The 18238-nt window shown below is 52.7% G+C and overlaps 5 protein-coding genes across 5 annotated transcripts; 2 read left to right on the forward strand and 3 right to left on the reverse strand.

Annotated features, from left to right (window-relative positions):
* Window positions 1–204: 204 nt before the first annotated feature.
* Window positions 205–1493, forward strand: EI97DRAFT_445122 (uncharacterized protein; the record flags this gene model as incomplete). Its single annotated transcript, XM_033799947.1, has 3 exons — window positions 205–567; window positions 724–848; window positions 911–1493. 3 exons carry the CDS (start codon window positions 205–207, stop codon window positions 1491–1493), a joined length of 1071 nt encoding a protein of 356 aa, XP_033650739.1.
* A 267-nt stretch (window positions 1494–1760) lies between these two features.
* On the reverse strand, window positions 1761–2891 carry EI97DRAFT_164269 (uncharacterized protein). The gene is made up of 3 exons (XM_033793373.1): window positions 2512–2891; window positions 1953–2432; window positions 1761–1804 (listed from the first exon to the last, which is right to left on the reverse strand). Exons 1-2 carry the CDS (start codon window positions 2772–2774, stop codon window positions 2177–2179), a joined length of 519 nt encoding a protein of 172 aa, XP_033650740.1. The 5' UTR covers window positions 2775–2891; the 3' UTR covers window positions 1761–1804; window positions 1953–2176.
* A 3092-nt stretch (window positions 2892–5983) lies between these two features.
* On the forward strand, window positions 5984–7417 carry EI97DRAFT_384144 (uncharacterized protein; the record flags this gene model as incomplete). Its single annotated transcript, XM_033795954.1, has 4 exons — window positions 5984–6156; window positions 6237–6862; window positions 6911–6970; window positions 7053–7417. 4 exons carry the CDS (start codon window positions 5984–5986, stop codon window positions 7415–7417), a joined length of 1224 nt encoding a protein of 407 aa, XP_033650741.1.
* A 4327-nt stretch (window positions 7418–11744) lies between these two features.
* On the reverse strand, window positions 11745–12349 carry EI97DRAFT_436266 (uncharacterized protein). Its single transcript, XM_033799053.1, has one exon. It carries the CDS (start codon window positions 12034–12036, stop codon window positions 11800–11802), a length of 237 nt encoding a protein of 78 aa, XP_033650742.1. The 5' UTR covers window positions 12037–12349; the 3' UTR covers window positions 11745–11799.
* An 801-nt stretch (window positions 12350–13150) lies between these two features.
* On the reverse strand, window positions 13151–17420 carry EI97DRAFT_164306 (uncharacterized protein). Its single transcript, XM_033793374.1, has 9 exons — window positions 17059–17420; window positions 16964–16993; window positions 16839–16911; window positions 16710–16781; window positions 14908–16655; window positions 14646–14859; window positions 14333–14562; window positions 13703–14253; window positions 13151–13651 (listed from the first exon to the last, which is right to left on the reverse strand). Exons 1-9 carry the CDS (start codon window positions 17122–17124, stop codon window positions 13414–13416), a joined length of 3222 nt encoding a protein of 1073 aa, XP_033650743.1. The 5' UTR covers window positions 17125–17420; the 3' UTR covers window positions 13151–13413.
* Window positions 17421–18238: the final 818 nt, after the last annotated feature.

Here is an 18238-nt window from a genome sequence, read left to right on the forward strand (position 1 = left end):
CAGAGACCAGGCGCGAGGTCGAGCCTGTCCTAGGATTTCATAGGACCGATCGATTGGCCACCATCCTAAATACACTTTCCCCGAAACGGGGCTAGGCGAACCAAGCTCGTCGTCAGTGTTCAGACAAAGAAGAGAATCATTCCCCTCCAGCTAGTACATAGCTTGGAGCTTGCAAGGCACGTTCTGTGTCTGACGTCTCTCAACATGAGCAGACAGCTTCGCGTGGCGTCGGTGCTAAAAGCCAGTTACAGTACGGTAGCGTATCAGCAGCAAGGACGGTCAAGGCATCATGTTGGAAGAAGGGACGTCTCTCTGGTCAACCGCTGGCATAGTCTGCAGGATCGCCATCCGATTGGAAGCGGAGCTCTGCCTGGCCACTCGGTGCTACAGACTGTGGGGAGGAGATATGGTGGCGCTTTCACATATCCCTTGCTCATGGCTTCTCTCAACCTGCGCTCGTTTTGCGAGTGCTCCAAGGAAAGCGCTTTTCCCAGCGGGGAAAGGCACCCACATGCCGGATGGTGCATGTACGCGGATGTGGTCCGCATTTGCGAAGGTCGACCTCTGGTGAGCCCAGTCAGAAGCCCAGTGCGGAGGCCCACTGTCTTCACTGGAATGATATAAAGGGACTAGCATTCTCCCTCTATCTTCTCTTTACCCTCATCAGCTCAGCATTTGGGACTTGCGTTGCTCATCGTTCTTCTGTGTACTCTGAATTCGTAGTGTTTTGTTCCACCACTGCCAATTCAATACTCATCAGTGCCTATGATGGATATCAACAACTTGATCAACCACTACCCTGCTGAACTCGGGGACGAGTGCAGAACGACTCGAATGGGCTCTGAAGGGTACGTGTCATGCTTTGTCGGGTTGCGACTGCTTCCCAGTGTCACTGCTGACCATGACCTAGGGCACTGTCTTCTGCCTCCAGTACCTCTTGGTCTTTTGTCGAAGATGGTCTTCCTTCCAACCAGGCCGGCTACAACCGCCGTAGCTCCTGGCGATCACATACGTTATCCACGAGATCGTCTCCTCGCTTCGGCCACTCTTGTACACCAGACTCATCCCGTCGTCGAAGCCATGGTCCACATCGAGGCATGACCGCTATCGAGAAACAGCAAACCAAAAACCAAAAAGAGCGCAAGAATCGCGATCACATGAACAATTCGCTCGGAGCGCTCATCAGCCTGGTCCTTGACGACAATCCTCAGCTGCAAACGCAAGTCCGCCGGTTGACCAAGGTCAATATCGGGCCCAAGGCGGATGTGCAGGAGCGCCATTTGGATACGCCTTTGAGGTACACCAAGCAATCCTCGATTGCCACAAGTTCTCTCATGTACAGACATCAGACCCTGATGACTGAATACACCCTCAGGGAAGCACGCAATGGACGTGTCGTGGACGTTGACTTCTTCGACTTCTGCATGCGGAGCAAAGGCACCGCGGAATTTCCGGAACACGATCGCAGGTTTCAGATCCGGCCTCGCCTATAAAGGACGATTTGCTTATGATGTGGTTATACCTGCTGCATTTAGCGACACGGTGCATTGTTGGTTTGGTCGGTTTTGCTTCTGTCGTGAAGCGGTCGGTTTGTGCAGATCCATATTGACGAAGGGTTCTGACGCCGATTTGCACCTAATACCTGTCTCCTGCGGGACTCATGTTCCTCAAAAGTGTTTCCACTGTTTTGCTTCTCAATCTACTCTTTCAAGCTCATTCAGCGAATATTTGGGTATTTGTCGTGGCGGTCCCTCTGTCTGTCATTTACACACACTTAGGTAGCTCTGGAATTGAACTTTCACCTGTAAGCCGACGTGGCTTCCTCTCCCCTCCACATGTTTCGCTCTTTCCCCGTCCTGCTCATGCACCACCGTGACATCAGCCACCTTCCTCCTTTCCCCTCTCCACACTCGGCTTAAGCACCTCATTATCCACTGACCAACACTTCAAATTCCACTGCACTCTCCGCTCTCCGAACCTCCAGCCTCATCGGTGAGAACAACAGTTGCAACCCAGGATCTCGGACTTCGCCGCTACCTTGCATTTCTCCTCACGCCCAGGCTACGAGAGGAGCTCGCTCTCCATCGATGAACGGCTGAATCACTTCACTAGCTTCCGCTTTCCCCCTTCCGCGCAAATGACAAGCCTTGCGCTATGCCTTAGGACTCAACTGCCACTACCACACGCTACTGCACCCAATTTCCCGTATCGAGCTTCGTAACCGCTTCCGCGAGGATTGGGCTGGCTGAGGTGGGGACGGGCAGGCATGCAAAGGACGTTGAGGCTTGGCGTTTCCTGAGGGTGATTCAGCGAACCATGATCGAGACACCCCTGCCCCACTGCATTGATTCTCCCTCTCGATCGTCGGAGATTTGGTTGGCTGCACCCATCTTTCGCGGCTGCACCAGCTGCACGTCACCTTTGTAGCGAAGCTGCGAAGTCCGTTGTACTACATCAGTACAATGCCGAAGAACTCTGGAGTGGACAGCAAGCTGCCGGGGAGTACCGTACACATGAGCGTGCGGGCAGACGTGCATGATGGGAATTCGAGGATCGTCAGCGGAATCTCTGTATTTGCACATCTCTCCTGCCGCAGGATGAGATGGGAAAGAGTGGGAGTACACATGCACGGGCGCATGGTGAATGTGGAGGCTTGAAGGTTTGAGGCGCAAGGGATTTGTTGGTGCGGTTATTGACGAGCAGGCATAAGCGGGCGCGTTAAAGCCAACCAGGAAAAGCCGCCATGTGCTTCCTCTGAACGACATCGTCGACATGTCCAGGCCCAAGGGTGAGAAACTGGAAACGAACTCGGGGATTCTTCTTTCTCTAGGTCATGGGAGGTGGACTTGTCATTTTCGAGAGCGAAAAGTTGGGAGTCTGTTCAGAATGTGATGGGAGCGCTAATGAACGGCCTCACGCATTTGCCTCAGTGAGAGATGCTCCTATGTCTATCTCCCCGATTGGGCTCTCTCCTCGCCTACAGCGCTCAGCCACTTCTCCACCTATACCCTATACATACAGACACCTGATTAAGAGATACCCAATCCGGCAGACGGCCCCGTTCTTCCGACGGTAAGGGAGACACTGTCGCTGCAAGTTATCGCCACAAGCAGGCTGGCACGTTACACCCTGTATGCATGTATAAGGCCACGCTAACTCTTTGCCAGAACTGTAAATCACGACGAGACATCTCAGGCAGAGGAAGATGAAGAGATTAACGGCATCCTCGAATGGACATCTACCATCAACGTTCATACCCATCTTGCGCTGATACTAATCGAGACGGCAGTGTTGCTCTTTACCTACCTAGCATTCGATGGTGCGTCCATGCGTGGAGCGGGTTGAAGAGTGGGCAGTCCCGGCAGACTTGGACTTGCAGAAAGCCTTTAGATCCGAGCAGGTACAGGACGTCCGAGACCCAGGTCGATGTAACAGCAATTCGCCGACCATTAGACTTTGGTACGCATGCCTCGTGATCAGCCCTACAACATCTTCGCCTCACTTCAACCTAGTCACCGGCCCATACACGTCACCCCCGAACGATATACATCACTCATAACGGACCACCGCTCCCGTGATAAAACGCCCTCCTCGCACCGCATACCTGGCGCACCGTATCAGTCTGCAGCGGAATAGCCAGGGTCACTGAGCTGTGCTCGTTGTATGTAGTACCCGCCTTAGATGTCTGCGTTCTTGGTGTCTAAGTACCCTACTGGAGTTGCTGTCATTCGCGTACCCTTGTTGCTGAGGGAGGGGGAGCTAATAGACGGGTGGGACGAGAGGATGAGGGTGCGCGGTTGGGCTGGCTGAGGTCAGGTGAGAGGCGGAATGTGGCGGGTTGGGCGGTAAACGTGCTTGTTCTTAGGTAATTATACTGGCTTCATGGTGTACAACATGGGGTGCAAAACTGGTACCGGGTGGTGACTGTCAAAGGACTGGGGATATGGGGTTGATGCAGTCGGCTGGCTGGGAGGTGTTGTAGGAGGAGGTGCGGTGGGCAAATCAGGAGACGAGAAGATCAGGGTGATGGGATGGGATGAGGTTCCCGTCGTGTGTGAGCATGGCAGTTTGGTCGTCCTTCAGTGTCTGGAACAGGTTGTTGCCGGGCGAATGGAGTGGAATATGATAGGGATGGGAGTGGACGACACTAAGACGCGGCGACCTATCCACGCCAGCCGCGATTGGAATTGCGAGATATTGGCCATCAGCTTGAGGTTTCCGCTCGTCTGGACGTGTGCTGGCATCGATCAGTGCTACGCCATGAAGTGAAATGGTGTTTTGGGATGAATGGGGCTGTCTGAGAGCTGTTTGAGAGTGGATCCACACCAGGTCTTGCTCAATTGAACACGGTTTTCGACGCCAGGGGGTGGGTTCATATGGGCTTTTTCGAGAGCTTTCGCCCACATCTTGGCCTACACTTGGCTCAGTGTCTTTCACGTGTATGGCAACCTGAGCTTTTGGGTGGCTGATGAAAACAAAATACCAGTCCATGATCCGAGGACATGTTATTTGTTGGGTGTTTGGAAGGTATCTCGCGTTACTAATGAGGCTCTATTATCGGGTTCTGTCCTATAGCTAGTTATGGGCAGTGTAACGCCGAATGTTAGAAGATACTGTGGTTGAGCTTAACGTAGCAGCGATTCGGCTCTGCTATGCAAAGTGCGAATGCACACTTATCCTATCAATTACCTGCATATTTTGATCCCATCTTCGTTTCCCAAAAACGCATTCCACCGATACCCGTTGAAGTATCATGATGTCTCATGCCGAGCCGATTTGCCATCCCACATGTCAGCACGATCGTCGGGCTCACCAGGCTCCCACCCATCTACCTAGGCACCCCTTGGTAATCCTGTTATTCTCCGACCAACCGACCACGAGGCTGGCTTAAGAGCCTCATGAGCTTCGATACTAAACTAGATTTCCTCAAAGCGGAATTTTTGCCAAGGGAAAGTAAGCACGGCTGGCTGCGGTGTGAAGTTTGTGTGTGCGTCGGGCCGCTGAAGGACCGGGAGAGTAACGGGGGGCGATTTTGGTAGATGAACATCTCCGTGGGGATCAGGGAGATTGGGTAGTCTTTGAAACTGCTAGGAGAGTGGGAGGGCATGCCATTATCTGGAAGCAGCTGGCAGTGAACATTGCTACACTGGTGGAGATTAGGTTTAGATAGTTGCAGGCCTCTTCTACTTGTAGATGCTCAGATGCAATTCATGAGTTCACCACGGGACCTGGGCCAATCGGCATGCCGAAACAGATGGGCTCGCAGACGGCGCCACCCACCCGTCAAGCCGTCAGGTGTCAGACGCAACTCGCATAACGGATGCAGGGTGCAGGAGGCACAGGAAATGCCGGTACCTATGTGACCGCTTTTCCCCTTTTTTTCTCCTGCAAACCCGAGTTCGCGGGCAGGAATCGAAGAGTTGCTGTGTAAGACTATTCTGACCAATCAGATTCGACCAACTCTGACGTCGCGAATCCTCCCACCTCTCAAACTCCCAACACACACACAAGTACCATTCTCACACATATCCGAACATATTCACTCGTTTCCAGGCGCCCACCGTCTCCCTCTACCCCCGGACTTCCTCCGCAGTCGTTCGTTGTCCTCGTTCAATTGGCCGTTCCTCCGAACCACGCGAAACACAGCTACCAGCTAGCTTCCTCTAGCTGTCCCCCGATCTCTCGATGCGAGGCCTAACCCTGTGCCTTTCGCCCGCCCACGCCTAGATAATAGAATCGGACCTTTACGCATCGGATCTTTTCCCCCGCAAAACACCCACCCACCAAGCTGGCCTCCATACCGTCGCCGCTGCCGTCTCCCCCGGTCCACACCCAGCGGGAACGCAGCAATACGCTGGGCATGCGGGACCGGAGCTCGTCGATACGGATATCGCAGCTGCGCGAGGGGGAGGAGCAGGGGGGTGAGAAGAGTGCGAGCGCTGCTGCGGCGGCTGCTGCTAGGGGCGGGGCGCAGCGGTTTGCCATGTTGGCGGGGAAGGGGAGTTATGGGTGGAAGGCGGCGAGGGCGAGGATGCCGCCTTCGAGGCAGGTGTGGCATGTTTTGAGGAGTAGAAGGGGGTTGTTGGCATTGGGAGTTTTGGCGCTGATGGTGTTGTTGTGGCGGAATATGGGGGGTGCCGGTCGGGGTGTGCAGAGGTTCGTGCGATCCGGTGCTTTTGGAATATATGTTTGCAATGTCGATTGGGAGAAGAGGAACGACTGACACGACTTAACAGATATAACTGCTTCGGCCCAGCGAAACCCCCCATGCGCCTGACGCCCAACGAGAACGAAGAATGGCATGCCCATATGAGCACGCCCGTCATATTCAACCACCGCAAACCTGTCGAGGTCAACGAGAGCACCATCGACCACGTAGATCTCAACGTCATCAAATCCACCCCTCGAGCCGTCAGCAACCGCGAGCGCGTTCTGATCCTCACCCCTCTCCGGGACGCAAGCTACTACATTCTTAATTACTTCGACCTCCTCACTCAACTCACCTACCCGCACGACCTCATCGACCTGGGTTTTCTCATTGGCGACACCACCGACGACACCATGGCCATACTCGCCAAAGAGCTGGAGCGCATACAACAGAACAAGGATATAGCGTTCCGCTCCGTCACCATCGTCGAGAAAGACTTTGGCGTCGCGACCTCCCAGAACGTGGAAGACCGACATTCATTCAAGGCGCAAGGACCACGGAGAAAAGCCATGGGACGCGCAAGGAACTACTTGCTTTCTGCGGCGCTGAAGCCGGACCATAGCTGGGTGTATTGGAGGGATGTTGACATCAAGGAAAGCCCGGCTGGAATCATCGAGGATTTCGTGGCGCATGATGTGGACATCCTAGTGCCGAGTATATCACCCAAGAGCCCCAAAAGAGGGAGACACTAATATGATTCAGACGTCTGGTTCCATCGGTACGAAGAGAAGAACGGCAAAATGGTCGACATTGAAGGGAGATGTACGTCCCGCTTCTCCCTCCCTCCCTCCCCGCGCACTCTGCAATCAAGCAGAACATTACTTACTAACTCCTCCCTCCGCAGTCGACTACAACTCCTGGCAAGAATCCCCCAAGGGCCTCAAACTCGCCGCCTCGCTCGGCAAAGACGTCGTCCTCGCCGAAGGCTACAAGGAATACGACACGGGCCGCACCTACATGGCCAGGATGGGCGACCGGCACAAGGACCCCAACGAGCGGATTCCCCTGGACGGCATCGGCGGCGTCAACATCGTGGTAAAGGCCGATGTGCATCGCTCGGGAATCAATTTCCCCTGCTACGCGTTTGAGAATCAGGCCGAGACGGAGGGGTTCGCGAAGATGGCCAAGCGCGCGGGTTATGGGGTTTGGGGGCTGCCGAATTATGTCGTTTGGCATGTGGATACTGAGGAGAAGCCGGGGAATGCGTAGAGGGGTGTGTGGACGACAGGTATGACGGTGGGTTGGTGAGGGTTCGAGAGCAAGAGGGTGTTGGGAGGGGGGATCAAAGGGATGAGGTGAAGGGGAAAGAGACGCTCATTTCATGTACGCCCATGTCGTTTATACCCATGTCGGCCGGAGGAAGAGGGAGAAGGGATATCGGATACGTTTGGGTTTGGGTTTGGGTTTTGGGCCACGAAGCGCACTCTTCTCGTCATCCGAGTGAGCATGCTTCGCTAAGACCATGTGATATTTAGACGGGAGACTTTCTTTGTGGGCGTTTTTGGAGCGGCATGTTTATACGAAGGAGCGCATCTGATAGGCGCTAGTATTCACCGCATTCATATATATTTACTTTGCGATTTGCTCCCAAGGCCGAGGCCCTGGCACTGGAGCGGAAGGAATGAATGGTACACTCTTCTTCAGTAGGTCGCCTTAGGATCGACACTGTAGGAATCCAGAGGCTCACTGCACAGGTTTTCCACCCATGTACTGTGCAGTATCTGTTTCCTTCGGAGGTATATGTAGATAAGACCTAACGTCATCTCTCCTGGACGCTGGAAGACCGCGTGCAATATCGTTATACAAGCATTAGCTGGTACGGTGATCGGCTTCGACTTAGATACCTACTTATCCCTAACGCATAAACGGCAGAAAAGAACGGTCAAGCCCACAAGCCATAGAACCAAGTCTATCCCACCCCCAACCAACAACAACACATGCATGCCATTAATCTCTAGCCCAAACCCGCCAACCAATCATCACCCACGCCGGGAAACGCAAACGCAAACGCAAACGCAAAAGTGCCACCCACCCCATCCATCGAGAAAGCCGAGGGAAAGAAGCATCCTATGCAGGACCCCAAACACTCCACTCCAGTGCAAACCTGCTCCCACTTCTTCCTTCCCCGACCCAGGAGGCAGACATATCCGATCCTCTGCGGGTCCATTCCTCCTCTCCCTCTTCCACCGACCATTCGTATCCCACGACGGGACCATTCCAGACCATGTTCCATCCCTATCTACATGTCGATACTCTCCTTAAACCTCAAGACACCATTCGGTTGCCTGAATCCATCGACACCGCTCGGCACTTCTTCGCCCCTCGGTCGCGCAACGCTGAGACCCTGATCAGGCGGCGCCGTGTCCGAGGCGTCCGAGACGAGCACAAGGCCGGCGGTCTTGATCGATTCGATCAGTGCGGGAACGAGGTCCTGGGCCAGATAACATTAGTCCACCATGCCGAAAGCTAGGGATGGGGGGAGAGAGCTCACAAGTAGACGCGAACTGCAAATCAGTCCCATGAAGTTGTTATCTCTTGCAATCCGGACAGCTTCTTTCACGGATATCGTTGTGCGGCCGCTGCTGTGTATAGGCTGCATATTACTCGGGAGCGACGGAGAGGGCTCTGCGCCAAGCTCGTTACAGAGGAAGACGGGATCTACCATGGTTAGCACGGAAGTGATCCTGAACCGTAGAATTTTGACTCGACTCACAGTTTGGTTGCTTCCAGTTGAGCACAGTGCAGATATCCTGGTTGAAAGAGCTGAACAGAATACTCCTCAACGTCCCGTCAATATCCCCGGCCCCCTGTTCACGCAACGCTCGTGCATGCGCGAAGACGACCAACAGGATCCGGTCTGCGAAATCGTTCATATCAGGCGTTGGGCCGAGCTTGAACTCTTCTTCTTCAAGCTTCGATGGAAACAGAACGTGCAGTTCCACGTGAATGTGAGCTGGTAATAGTGACAATGCGTCTTGAAGAGTGATGAACGACGAAGCGAGAACTGCGTATATCCTAGGGATATCTTCGCCGTGTGCATTGCGTAAAGCGGAGATTTGCGCCTGGGCGCCCGGGTTCAATTCTGAACCTATTGCTGAAAATTGCTCATACGTCAGAATGTTGACGGGCACATTGAGGCCATGATAGTTAATCTTCCATGTAGGGTACAGGACAGGGACGCCATCGGCAGTGAGTTGTACGAACAAGCGCACATACTCTCCCGAGAGACTCGACCCGGTGATGAGAGCATGAGGTTGCGTGTCAAGTTGGCTTGTTGCTTTCCAATACGTTGCGAAGTGGGTAATCTCTAGTGGCATTCCTCGGAAGGGTTTTACGACCTGGAAATCAAAGGAGATGCGGCCAATGGCACGGAGCCGCGGATCGAAGAGTTCCAAGTACCACCTGCCTGAGCTATGCCTTTGACCGGTAAACACTTTGGATGAAGCGACTCCACGAGCGATCACTTTGGAGCCGAATGTCGGATATACGTCAAAGTCGATGGAGAACGTATCGAGATTCTCGATCTGGAAGGAGATAACCTTCAAATCATCCTGCATCGGAAGCAGAATGCTTCGGGGCACCAGATCGGAGTATTTGGATGATATTGTAAGCCTTGCCGCAGGGTATTTCTGGTCGTCGTAGAAGTGAATAGCATCTTTACCCAGTCTCTCAAAGCTGATGACAACGAAAGTCTTGGTATCGAGGAAATTGTGACCGTAGCGCCTGAATGGTATTATAGGAGGCGGAAGGATGAATTCAGGAATACTGCCCTCTCCATCCCCTGCGAGCTCCATCGGACCCGGCAATGTACCAGAAGCAGTCTGCGTCGTGATGCGCGGTGAAAGTTGGACTTGTCGGGTCAGACCAACACCGCGGCCTACGGAAGCAAGCAGTCTCATGCACTCCAGATGGCCTTCCCATGTAGCATAGTACATTGCGGACAAGCCTTTCTCATCGACAACATCCACATCGACTCCGCACTGTAACAGTGTTTGCAGGCACTCGACATGACCTTCGCTTGCAGCATGGAAGACAGGAGTCCACTGGTACAGTCTATCCGGTTGATCGAGATCAGCTCCATACTTGCGGAGTAACAGCGGCATCTGAGGAACTTTGCCGGATCTTGCAACCAGATGCTGGGGGTAAAGGCCTTCGGCATCGGGCAACATCTCGGCATTTCGTTGCAGAAGAAGTTCAACAATCTCCAACGAGGCATATTGGCAAGCGAGATTAAGCGGTATATGCTCCGACGGTCCCAATCGACTTATATGGGCACCTTTTGAGAGAAGTATCTCGACACACGCAAGTTCTGAATGCACAATGGCGTGTATGAGTGGAGTAAAACTGTCCTGGTCGCGGAAATTGACCGTGTCCGGTGCAGCGTCGATGAGCAGCTGGACTAGCTCAACATGGCCGTGCATTGCGGCGTAATGCAGAGGTAATCGGCCATAAACATCCGTAGCATGGACATCGACTTGAGCCTCCAAACCCAGCTTAAGAACATAAGCCCGCCCGCAGATGGCAGCCTTGTGCAGGCAATTCCGCTCATTGATCTCGTCCACTTGCTGCAGATCCACACGCTTGGTATCCAAAAGGATCTTCAGTGCTGCTTCCGGTGCATCCTCAACCGTGCTGAGGAAGGCTCGTGATATCCGGTCCTGGGCGTCGCTGAGCTGTGACATGCGCGAAAGACAGTTCTCAATCTGATTAGTGTTGGAAGTGGAGATGGCCTGTACTATCTGGTTATCCAGTTCCAGGTTGACTTCCGTTGGTGCCTCAGGTACTCTTTGTTCAGTGCTGGCGGGTGTCGGCTGTATGTTTGCCCCTTCAGCCCATTCAGAGAAGTCCAGCAGTGCCTGCGTTGCTTGATCAGATAGGTGGCTGATAACATCGCGATTGAAACACGGCTGTACTTCAACAGCTCTGGACAGGTAAAGTTGCTTTTCTCGAGACTTGAATGGTGTCAGCTAAGGTAGTGAATTTTCAGTAACCGAACAGGTGTCCAACCTTTGATGTTTTGTCCCACTGCAGAAGTTAGTGAGGTCTTGTCCCACATAGGTAATGTCTTACAAACCTTTTTCAGGATCTTGGAGAATGCTGTGGCGTTCACCTCGACGAATTGCTGAATGAGGTTAGTAGACGTAACAAGGTTGCGGCAGGAGCCAATCACCTCAAGCTTATTAAGATCCATACTGAACTGCTTGAGCCCTTCTTCCAGTGCTATATACCGAGAGGATACTTTGGAAACCGACTGGGGATGTTGCTGCATTACTCTCTTCTTGTCTAGAAGGGTTGCCAAGCGAAGGCGTAGCTACAATGTCAGTGACATCCCATGCGTGAGGCGACTGCCCTTACCTCTGCTTCTTTCTGTAGATAGAATGTATTGACTTTCTCAAGCTCTCGTTCCTACCCAGATATCAGAGTTCGCACGTGAGGTGGATGCCAGCGTACTCACCACGCGGAAGAAGAAGGTGGCTTTGTTCGCCTGTAGGGACGTCTGGGGATCCAAGTGTTCAATTCCATGACTTGATTCGCCCTGAGCTGGTAGGACAGGGGTTGCACTGAGCTTTTTGATGAGCTAGAAGGCGGCATCAGACTCTGAGTCTCCGCAACTTCTCACTCTCAATGTGAAAACAAACCTTCTTGAGGGCCTTGTAATCGACAAAGCTAGCAGCATATTCGGGTATATCCAGCTGCCGCTTTTGAATGTGTTTCCCAAACTTCCTGGAAAAGCGCGGGGAGTCAGTCTTGTCCTCCTTGGAAGCGAGGCTCTGCACGGATGCACTCTTCCGCAGCACAAGGCTAGGACGAAGGCGAGGGGACTCCATAGGAGTGGAACATACATTTTGACACGAGAGAGAGGAAACGAGACAAGTGTCCCGGTAGGTTACTCAAGAACCGTTACGTATGATGTGTCGATGAGGGTCGCCGCCTGTGGATCGAGAGGCGGCTAACCATACAGGTCCAGGGATTGAGCAAGGTGGTTGTCAGCAGGAGGCGATAGGACGACGGGAGCGGGAAAAAGAAACTCACATCCGATGTGAGGCTGGTAAAGGTGCCACGGGGGGATGCAAGTGCATGTGCGAATGTATAAATGTAGAAGTGTGAGGTCACTGGGGATTGGCAAGTGAGGGAGGTTAGTCCAGGGACAGGAGCGGACCTTCTGGCACAGGCAGGTCAGCTAGAAACCGGGATGGAGGCAAGAGCGGCATCGTCACGAGGGGAAGATGGTGGTGGGGTCGCCTGGGACGCGGTGTCGACGTCGAGAAGAGGGAGCATACCCGGTGGACGACAAGCAGAAGCCCATAACCTTCACTCTGTACAGTCGAAAGCAGACCAATGACAGAGCGCGAGTGAGGCACGCCGTAACTTCAAAGGCGTCCTGAGGCGGACAGGGCCTTACACGACCTGGCAAGGGTCTGCGGGGCTTGTGGCGGGTCCAGAAGAGAGGCGCTGGCGCAGACGCCGTTTTGGCCAATCACAGTGCGCGCTGCAGGCGTTGTCGCCGGAGTTTAGCCCAGGACCCTGCCGAGAAGAGAAATTGTCGCTTATATAAGCCCGGTACTCAAAAATAATAGCGACTCTAGCAAGTACAAGTAGTGGTCGTGTGGAAACAAGTGACGCCTTTTTTAGGAATCCCCACCGTCCCGAGGTCCAGTCCTATGAATTCATTATTTAGGATTTATCAGAGATGCCCGTGTTCGCATCACGCCAGGGACCCTCTTCTATCCTTTTTATCATCCTCCCATCGCTGCGGTGATTGGGACTCGCGAGCGGGGTGGGAGACCCTAATCTCACAGTAGCATATATGTATTGACGTCACGACCGGGTCTCTATGCAGGCGTGTCGGAGAATATACGCTATGTCATATGGTGGTATTCGCCGTGTCAAGTGCCCGCAAGTCAATTGCTTGTTGGTATCTCAGGCTCTGCAACAGGCCCACGCTGGTCTCCCTCAGATAAGAAATCCAGGCCATCTACGCTAAAGAGCCCCTTCGCCGACATAGATACGGGCCATGGCTTCCTAGTCTACCACTCTAACCTAGCCACTGGCCAGCCTCGTTTTTCCTACAGGTCGTAGGCTCCCCAACCGTCCAGGTCATCCGAGCGCTTCGAAGTGACATGTGGCCCACCCAACCCACCACTCTCCCCAACCCTGTCCCAAGGCGTACGCGTAGCTACTTCGCCACTCAACTCTTCATCAAGTCACAGCTCATCGTCGTCCATTTCCGCCGGCTTCAGCAGACCGCCGATTTTCATGGCTCGCTCGCGCTCTTCCTCCCTCGCCTTGTTCGCTGCCTGCTCGCGCTCTTCCGCGAAGAGCTCTGCGTTGTCACCCGCAAACTCCTTGAGCGAGATCAGGAAGTCACGAAGGATGACCTTGAACTTGTTGAGGTCCGAGTTGGTAGCGAAGAGACCGTCGATAAACGACGCAATTTGTGCCCTGTCTTCGTTAGTTTCGCTGAATCACCTTCGCCGAGGTGGGAGGACTCACGCTTGTAGATTGGGGAAAGCAGTTGAAAGAAGGGTCCCGACAAAGTTGCGCAGGAACTCATGATTCGACGTCCCTTCAGCGGCAACATTGGGCGGGTAAATGGGACCCGTAATCTTGCCAGACTCAACAAGCCAGAACATCTTGGCCAACAGCATGGACTGAGACTTGAAGCCCGCCTTGTGGTCGCTGTCTGTCAGGACGAAGAACACATCTTGCAAGATTCCAGTGAAGAAGGTCTGGAAGAAGTTGTTGCAAATCTGCGGATCCGTCTCGGCCATGTTGGATATCAGCTCGTAGCACATGGAAAGCCCTGCGCTTTCCACTTCCCGGTTGTCGTGTTTGCTCGCCCACATGCATGAGTCGATGACAAACTTGAATGACCGGGCGTCCAATTGCAGGAGAGCAGGGAAGCAACGGAGGTTGATCGTTCTCAGGAGCTTGAAAAACTCTACTCGATGCTCAGGGTACTCCGAGAAATCCTTGTTGATCATCTCCAGCGTGCATTCAAAGACGCTGTCCATGATATTCATAATCTGGTCTTCCATGAGACTCTGCCAGCCAGTTAGCAATCGTGAATTTGTAGAAGTGCTGCCCTGCAGGGCGCTTGCTCGGATAGGGTTGGGCGCATACATGTAGCTTGTTTATGATGGTAGTCATCACATTCAGAACCTCGGCCTCGCGTGCATCGGGAACGTTGCTCTTGTAGTCGAGAAGGACAGCTTCCAATAGCTTGGGCACGAGGTTGTTATGGATCATCTCGAGGTCGTCGGCCTTTTCTACGTAGATGTTGATCAGTTTGAGTATCTCCTTCTTGATCGTGCGCAGCCCTCGGACTCTAGGCATCTTCGTCGCAATGTTCCCTGCATCATGTCAGTTTGACGTCGACAGGGAAAGCTATGTGTTGCGAAATTGATTGTGATGGATTCCCGAGACGTGGACTTACCATCTCGCTGAACGGCCTGGTTGATAAGGTTGCTGCTCGCCCGGTACATGGTCAACATGTCGAAGTAAATGCGCCCGATTTGAGGGTAGAAGTAGGATCCGATTGAGCTGCACGCCGCCACGTTGGTCTTCATGATGTTGCCGACTATCTTGATAACCTCCGGATCTTGTAGGCATGCCGGATCTTGGTTCGCCTGAGCAATGATACGATCCCACTATTGCCCGATTAGTACTGATTTCTACTCAGGAATTTCGCAACATACCGCTGAGTTCGGAAGCTCCATCAAGTGTTCGATCAGCCCATCACGCACATTCTTCTGACCTTGAGCGCTAATCATGTAACCACAAGCCTCGTAGAAAGTGTGGATTTGCTGCGGCGAAAGATCGCGTGTGATTTTCGGAAGCGTACGAACAATCTCGTCGATAAATGGCTCAACCTCGCCTGGTTGTAACGCCACAAAATGCCGCCTGCACTTGTTGGCAATCTTGATGAATGTGTCGCACGCCATGTCTTGCACACCCTCATGGGTCTCGTGCATGAATTCAAAGAGCTTGTTGACAACTGTCTTCAAGAATTTCCAGTGAGCTTTGAGGAAACGTGGGTATTGTCCGACAATATACATGATGTTGCTCGCCACGACGGCTTTGTTGTCTTTTCCACGTTTCATCTCTGTGAGTCCAAGGAGATCCTTAATCACGGTAACCAGGAACCGCTTTTCTGTCTCTTCGTTCATTGCACCGGAGATGGAGCCAATGGCCCAGCAGAGAGTGTTGCAGTTGGCCCATGACCATTCAGTGCCGTCAACCTGACGGGCCAGCTTCTCCGACATGATCTGCTCGGTGTCATTGACATCTAGATGCGTCAGGTAAACCAGGCACTCTCTCGTAGACTTGTAGAGTTGAATGGTATCACTCTCTTTCACAAATTCGCGGACGATTTCTCCTTCATCGTTCTCGACAATCAAAACCTCCTCTGGCCGAACCATCTTCTCGATCATGACGGTACGGAGGTTCGACAGGATCTCGGCATATTTGTGTTTGCGGAGAGGATAATTCGCTAGGAGAGCGGGATCACGAGCACCCCCATTCGTGGCACCGATGCCCATCTGCAAAAGCGGATTTACGTCGGTTATAGGCAGAGCTTGCATTTCATCGTAGAGACCCTGGACGAGCTTGGTCCAATATTCCAAGCAAATCTTGAAAATCTCCCGGTCGTCGATCTGACTGATACGGATCAGGTAGAAATGGCCATGTGTGAGGTAGTCTCGGTTCATGAGATTTTCAATAACGCTCAAATGCTCCGTAAAGAAATTAGTGAGAAATAATGCGAGGTTTTGGACAAACTCTTGGTCCTCGCTGTTGCTGGATGCGTAAGTAGTCTTCAGATCCAGTGATAAGGGAATGATCTTGGAGATGGCTGTTAATGTCTCAGTGAACATCTGGACAAGTTTATCATCATATACTGGTTCAGTGTGGAGACCAGCTATCTCGGTCAGACACTTGAGCGTGATATTTCGGAAATCAGGGACCTCCAGGAAACGGCTTCGAAGCGTTTCGATCAGGCTTGCGCCAGTTGGCGGGGTTTCGAATATGTAGCCCAGAGGTATCCAATTGAGGAACCTCAGAAGTGTTTCCAGAGTGGCTTTGATGAGGCTTGCTTGGGTCGCTGTTCGGAGGACTTCGGAGCAAAGCTGGTAGATCGAGGTGAACTCGTCGCACATGCTCTGCTTCAGCTCGCGCCTTTTTGACGACGTCAATTGGTCTTCCGAATAGTCGAATACTTCTTCTGAAAGCAATCTCAAGATGACCATATTGTTCTCGCAGATTGCAAGGCTGCTGTGACAGGATGATATGATCTCGTTGATGAAAGTAGGCCAGTTGTGAGGCCATTCTTGCTTGAGGACGGATACGAGGACCAGGTTGAGTTTGTTGAGGAGAGTCCGATCCGCAGGTACTCCAGACTCGTTATTGGATAGTTGGATGATGAAGTTGACGACAAAGTTGCGAATCCCTGGAAGTGTCAGTAGAGCGCCAACCATGGGAGTAGGCGCGGAATCTAATCTACCTTGACACTGGTCGCGAGGGAGCACCTTCCACCTGGTCATAATGACATGATCAAGAACCTGTAGTCCTAAGTCTGCTGTGAATTAGCTTGTGACCCGATTGAAGTATGGTCAATGCGATCGAAACATACACTTAGTCTGCGGATACTGCGCCTCCTGCAATATCTTGTCTACGAGAAGCCATGCATCTGGATTCTCTTTGAACTGAATAACGGGTAAGATTCAAGTTACGGCCAACGCAGGAATGGATGCATACCTGATTGAGAGTAGCTTGTGCTTGCTTTTGCTATAATAGAGATTTGTGTTAGCATTGGGTTCATGGATCACAAGCGAAAGAAGCACTCCACATACAGTCTCTCCACGGCCTTCGTAGAAGGCACGGACGGTGCTGTCCAGCTCAGGGATGGACAACGACATTGTGTACGGTTGTTCCACGGATCACCTCCCAACAACCTCTGAAGCTGTATGATCTTATCCCCCACACTCAATCTAGCCTATTGAAGGCGCGGCGGAGCTGCCTTTGGCGGTGAAACGGTAGGGACGTCGGCGTTCGTTGCCCAAGGATGAGCATACACCGAGCGCGCAAGCAGGCCAACAGGGGCAAAGGACTAGAGTTCGGCGCAGCCGTGGTGCGTTATGCTTCCTTGTCTCCTCCACTACACCGGACGTGCAGCACTTTGATTGTAGGCGTGGCGGTTCGATTGCGTGGACGTTCCGTGGAGGAGTTGGGTAGAGCCGATGGTGGGGTACTTGGACAGGACGGCGGGGACCTGCGGGCAGCCTAGGCTTTCCGTTCGAGTAAAGGCTGAGATTTCAGAGTCGGTATGTACAGATTATCTGTGAAGAAGCCAGTTGTGGACCGATCCACGGACTTGTGAGGCGGAGCTTGGTTGTCGGTGTTGAAGAGCTTCAGAAGATGCATCAATGAAGCAGGCAGCGCGTCTGGTGCCAAGGCGCTAACCGGACGACGGCCTAGCGTTGCGGGTATCGATGCGCGTAATGCTCAACTTATGCCGCAACTGCACGCGCAGTCTTACACTGTTTCGCTAGAAAGGCTTATACTGGTAGTAGTTGCGTTGAAACTGCGTCCATTTCGGTCTCAACAGGTGAGCGTGCGTCAGGCTTCAAGTGTTGGAACGGAATGCTGGCGCAGTGTTGTCCAATCAGGATCATGGAATTGAGCCGCATCTTAAACATTAACACACTGTTGCCCATATTTCTAGAACCTTCAGTTGTTTGCTTACAAAATACTGTGTACTCCGGCGCTGAGCTGTGCTGTGTCGAATACAAGTAGGCCACAACTTGTCTGTAAGCGGGCAAGAGCCCTTCTTGTACTCTGAGATTTGTGGTATGGAATGAAATAGTTGCTCTGTTTCTTCGGCTGGCAAGTCGAGAGGTGTACAGCTTTCCACGAGTCTTTCATTGTAACATTTTACTTTTTTCCTTGTACCATGATAGGACGAACTTTCAAGTTTTGCAATCTGTCAATTGCAAACGCGCGACTTGCTACTGCATGTCTCGCCTGGGCGCG

This window comes from Westerdykella ornata, assembly GCF_010094085.1.
Source record: "Westerdykella ornata strain CBS 379.55 unplaced genomic scaffold EI97scaffold_29, whole genome shotgun sequence".
Lineage (NCBI taxonomy): Eukaryota > Fungi > Ascomycota > Dothideomycetes > Pleosporales > Sporormiaceae > Westerdykella > Westerdykella ornata.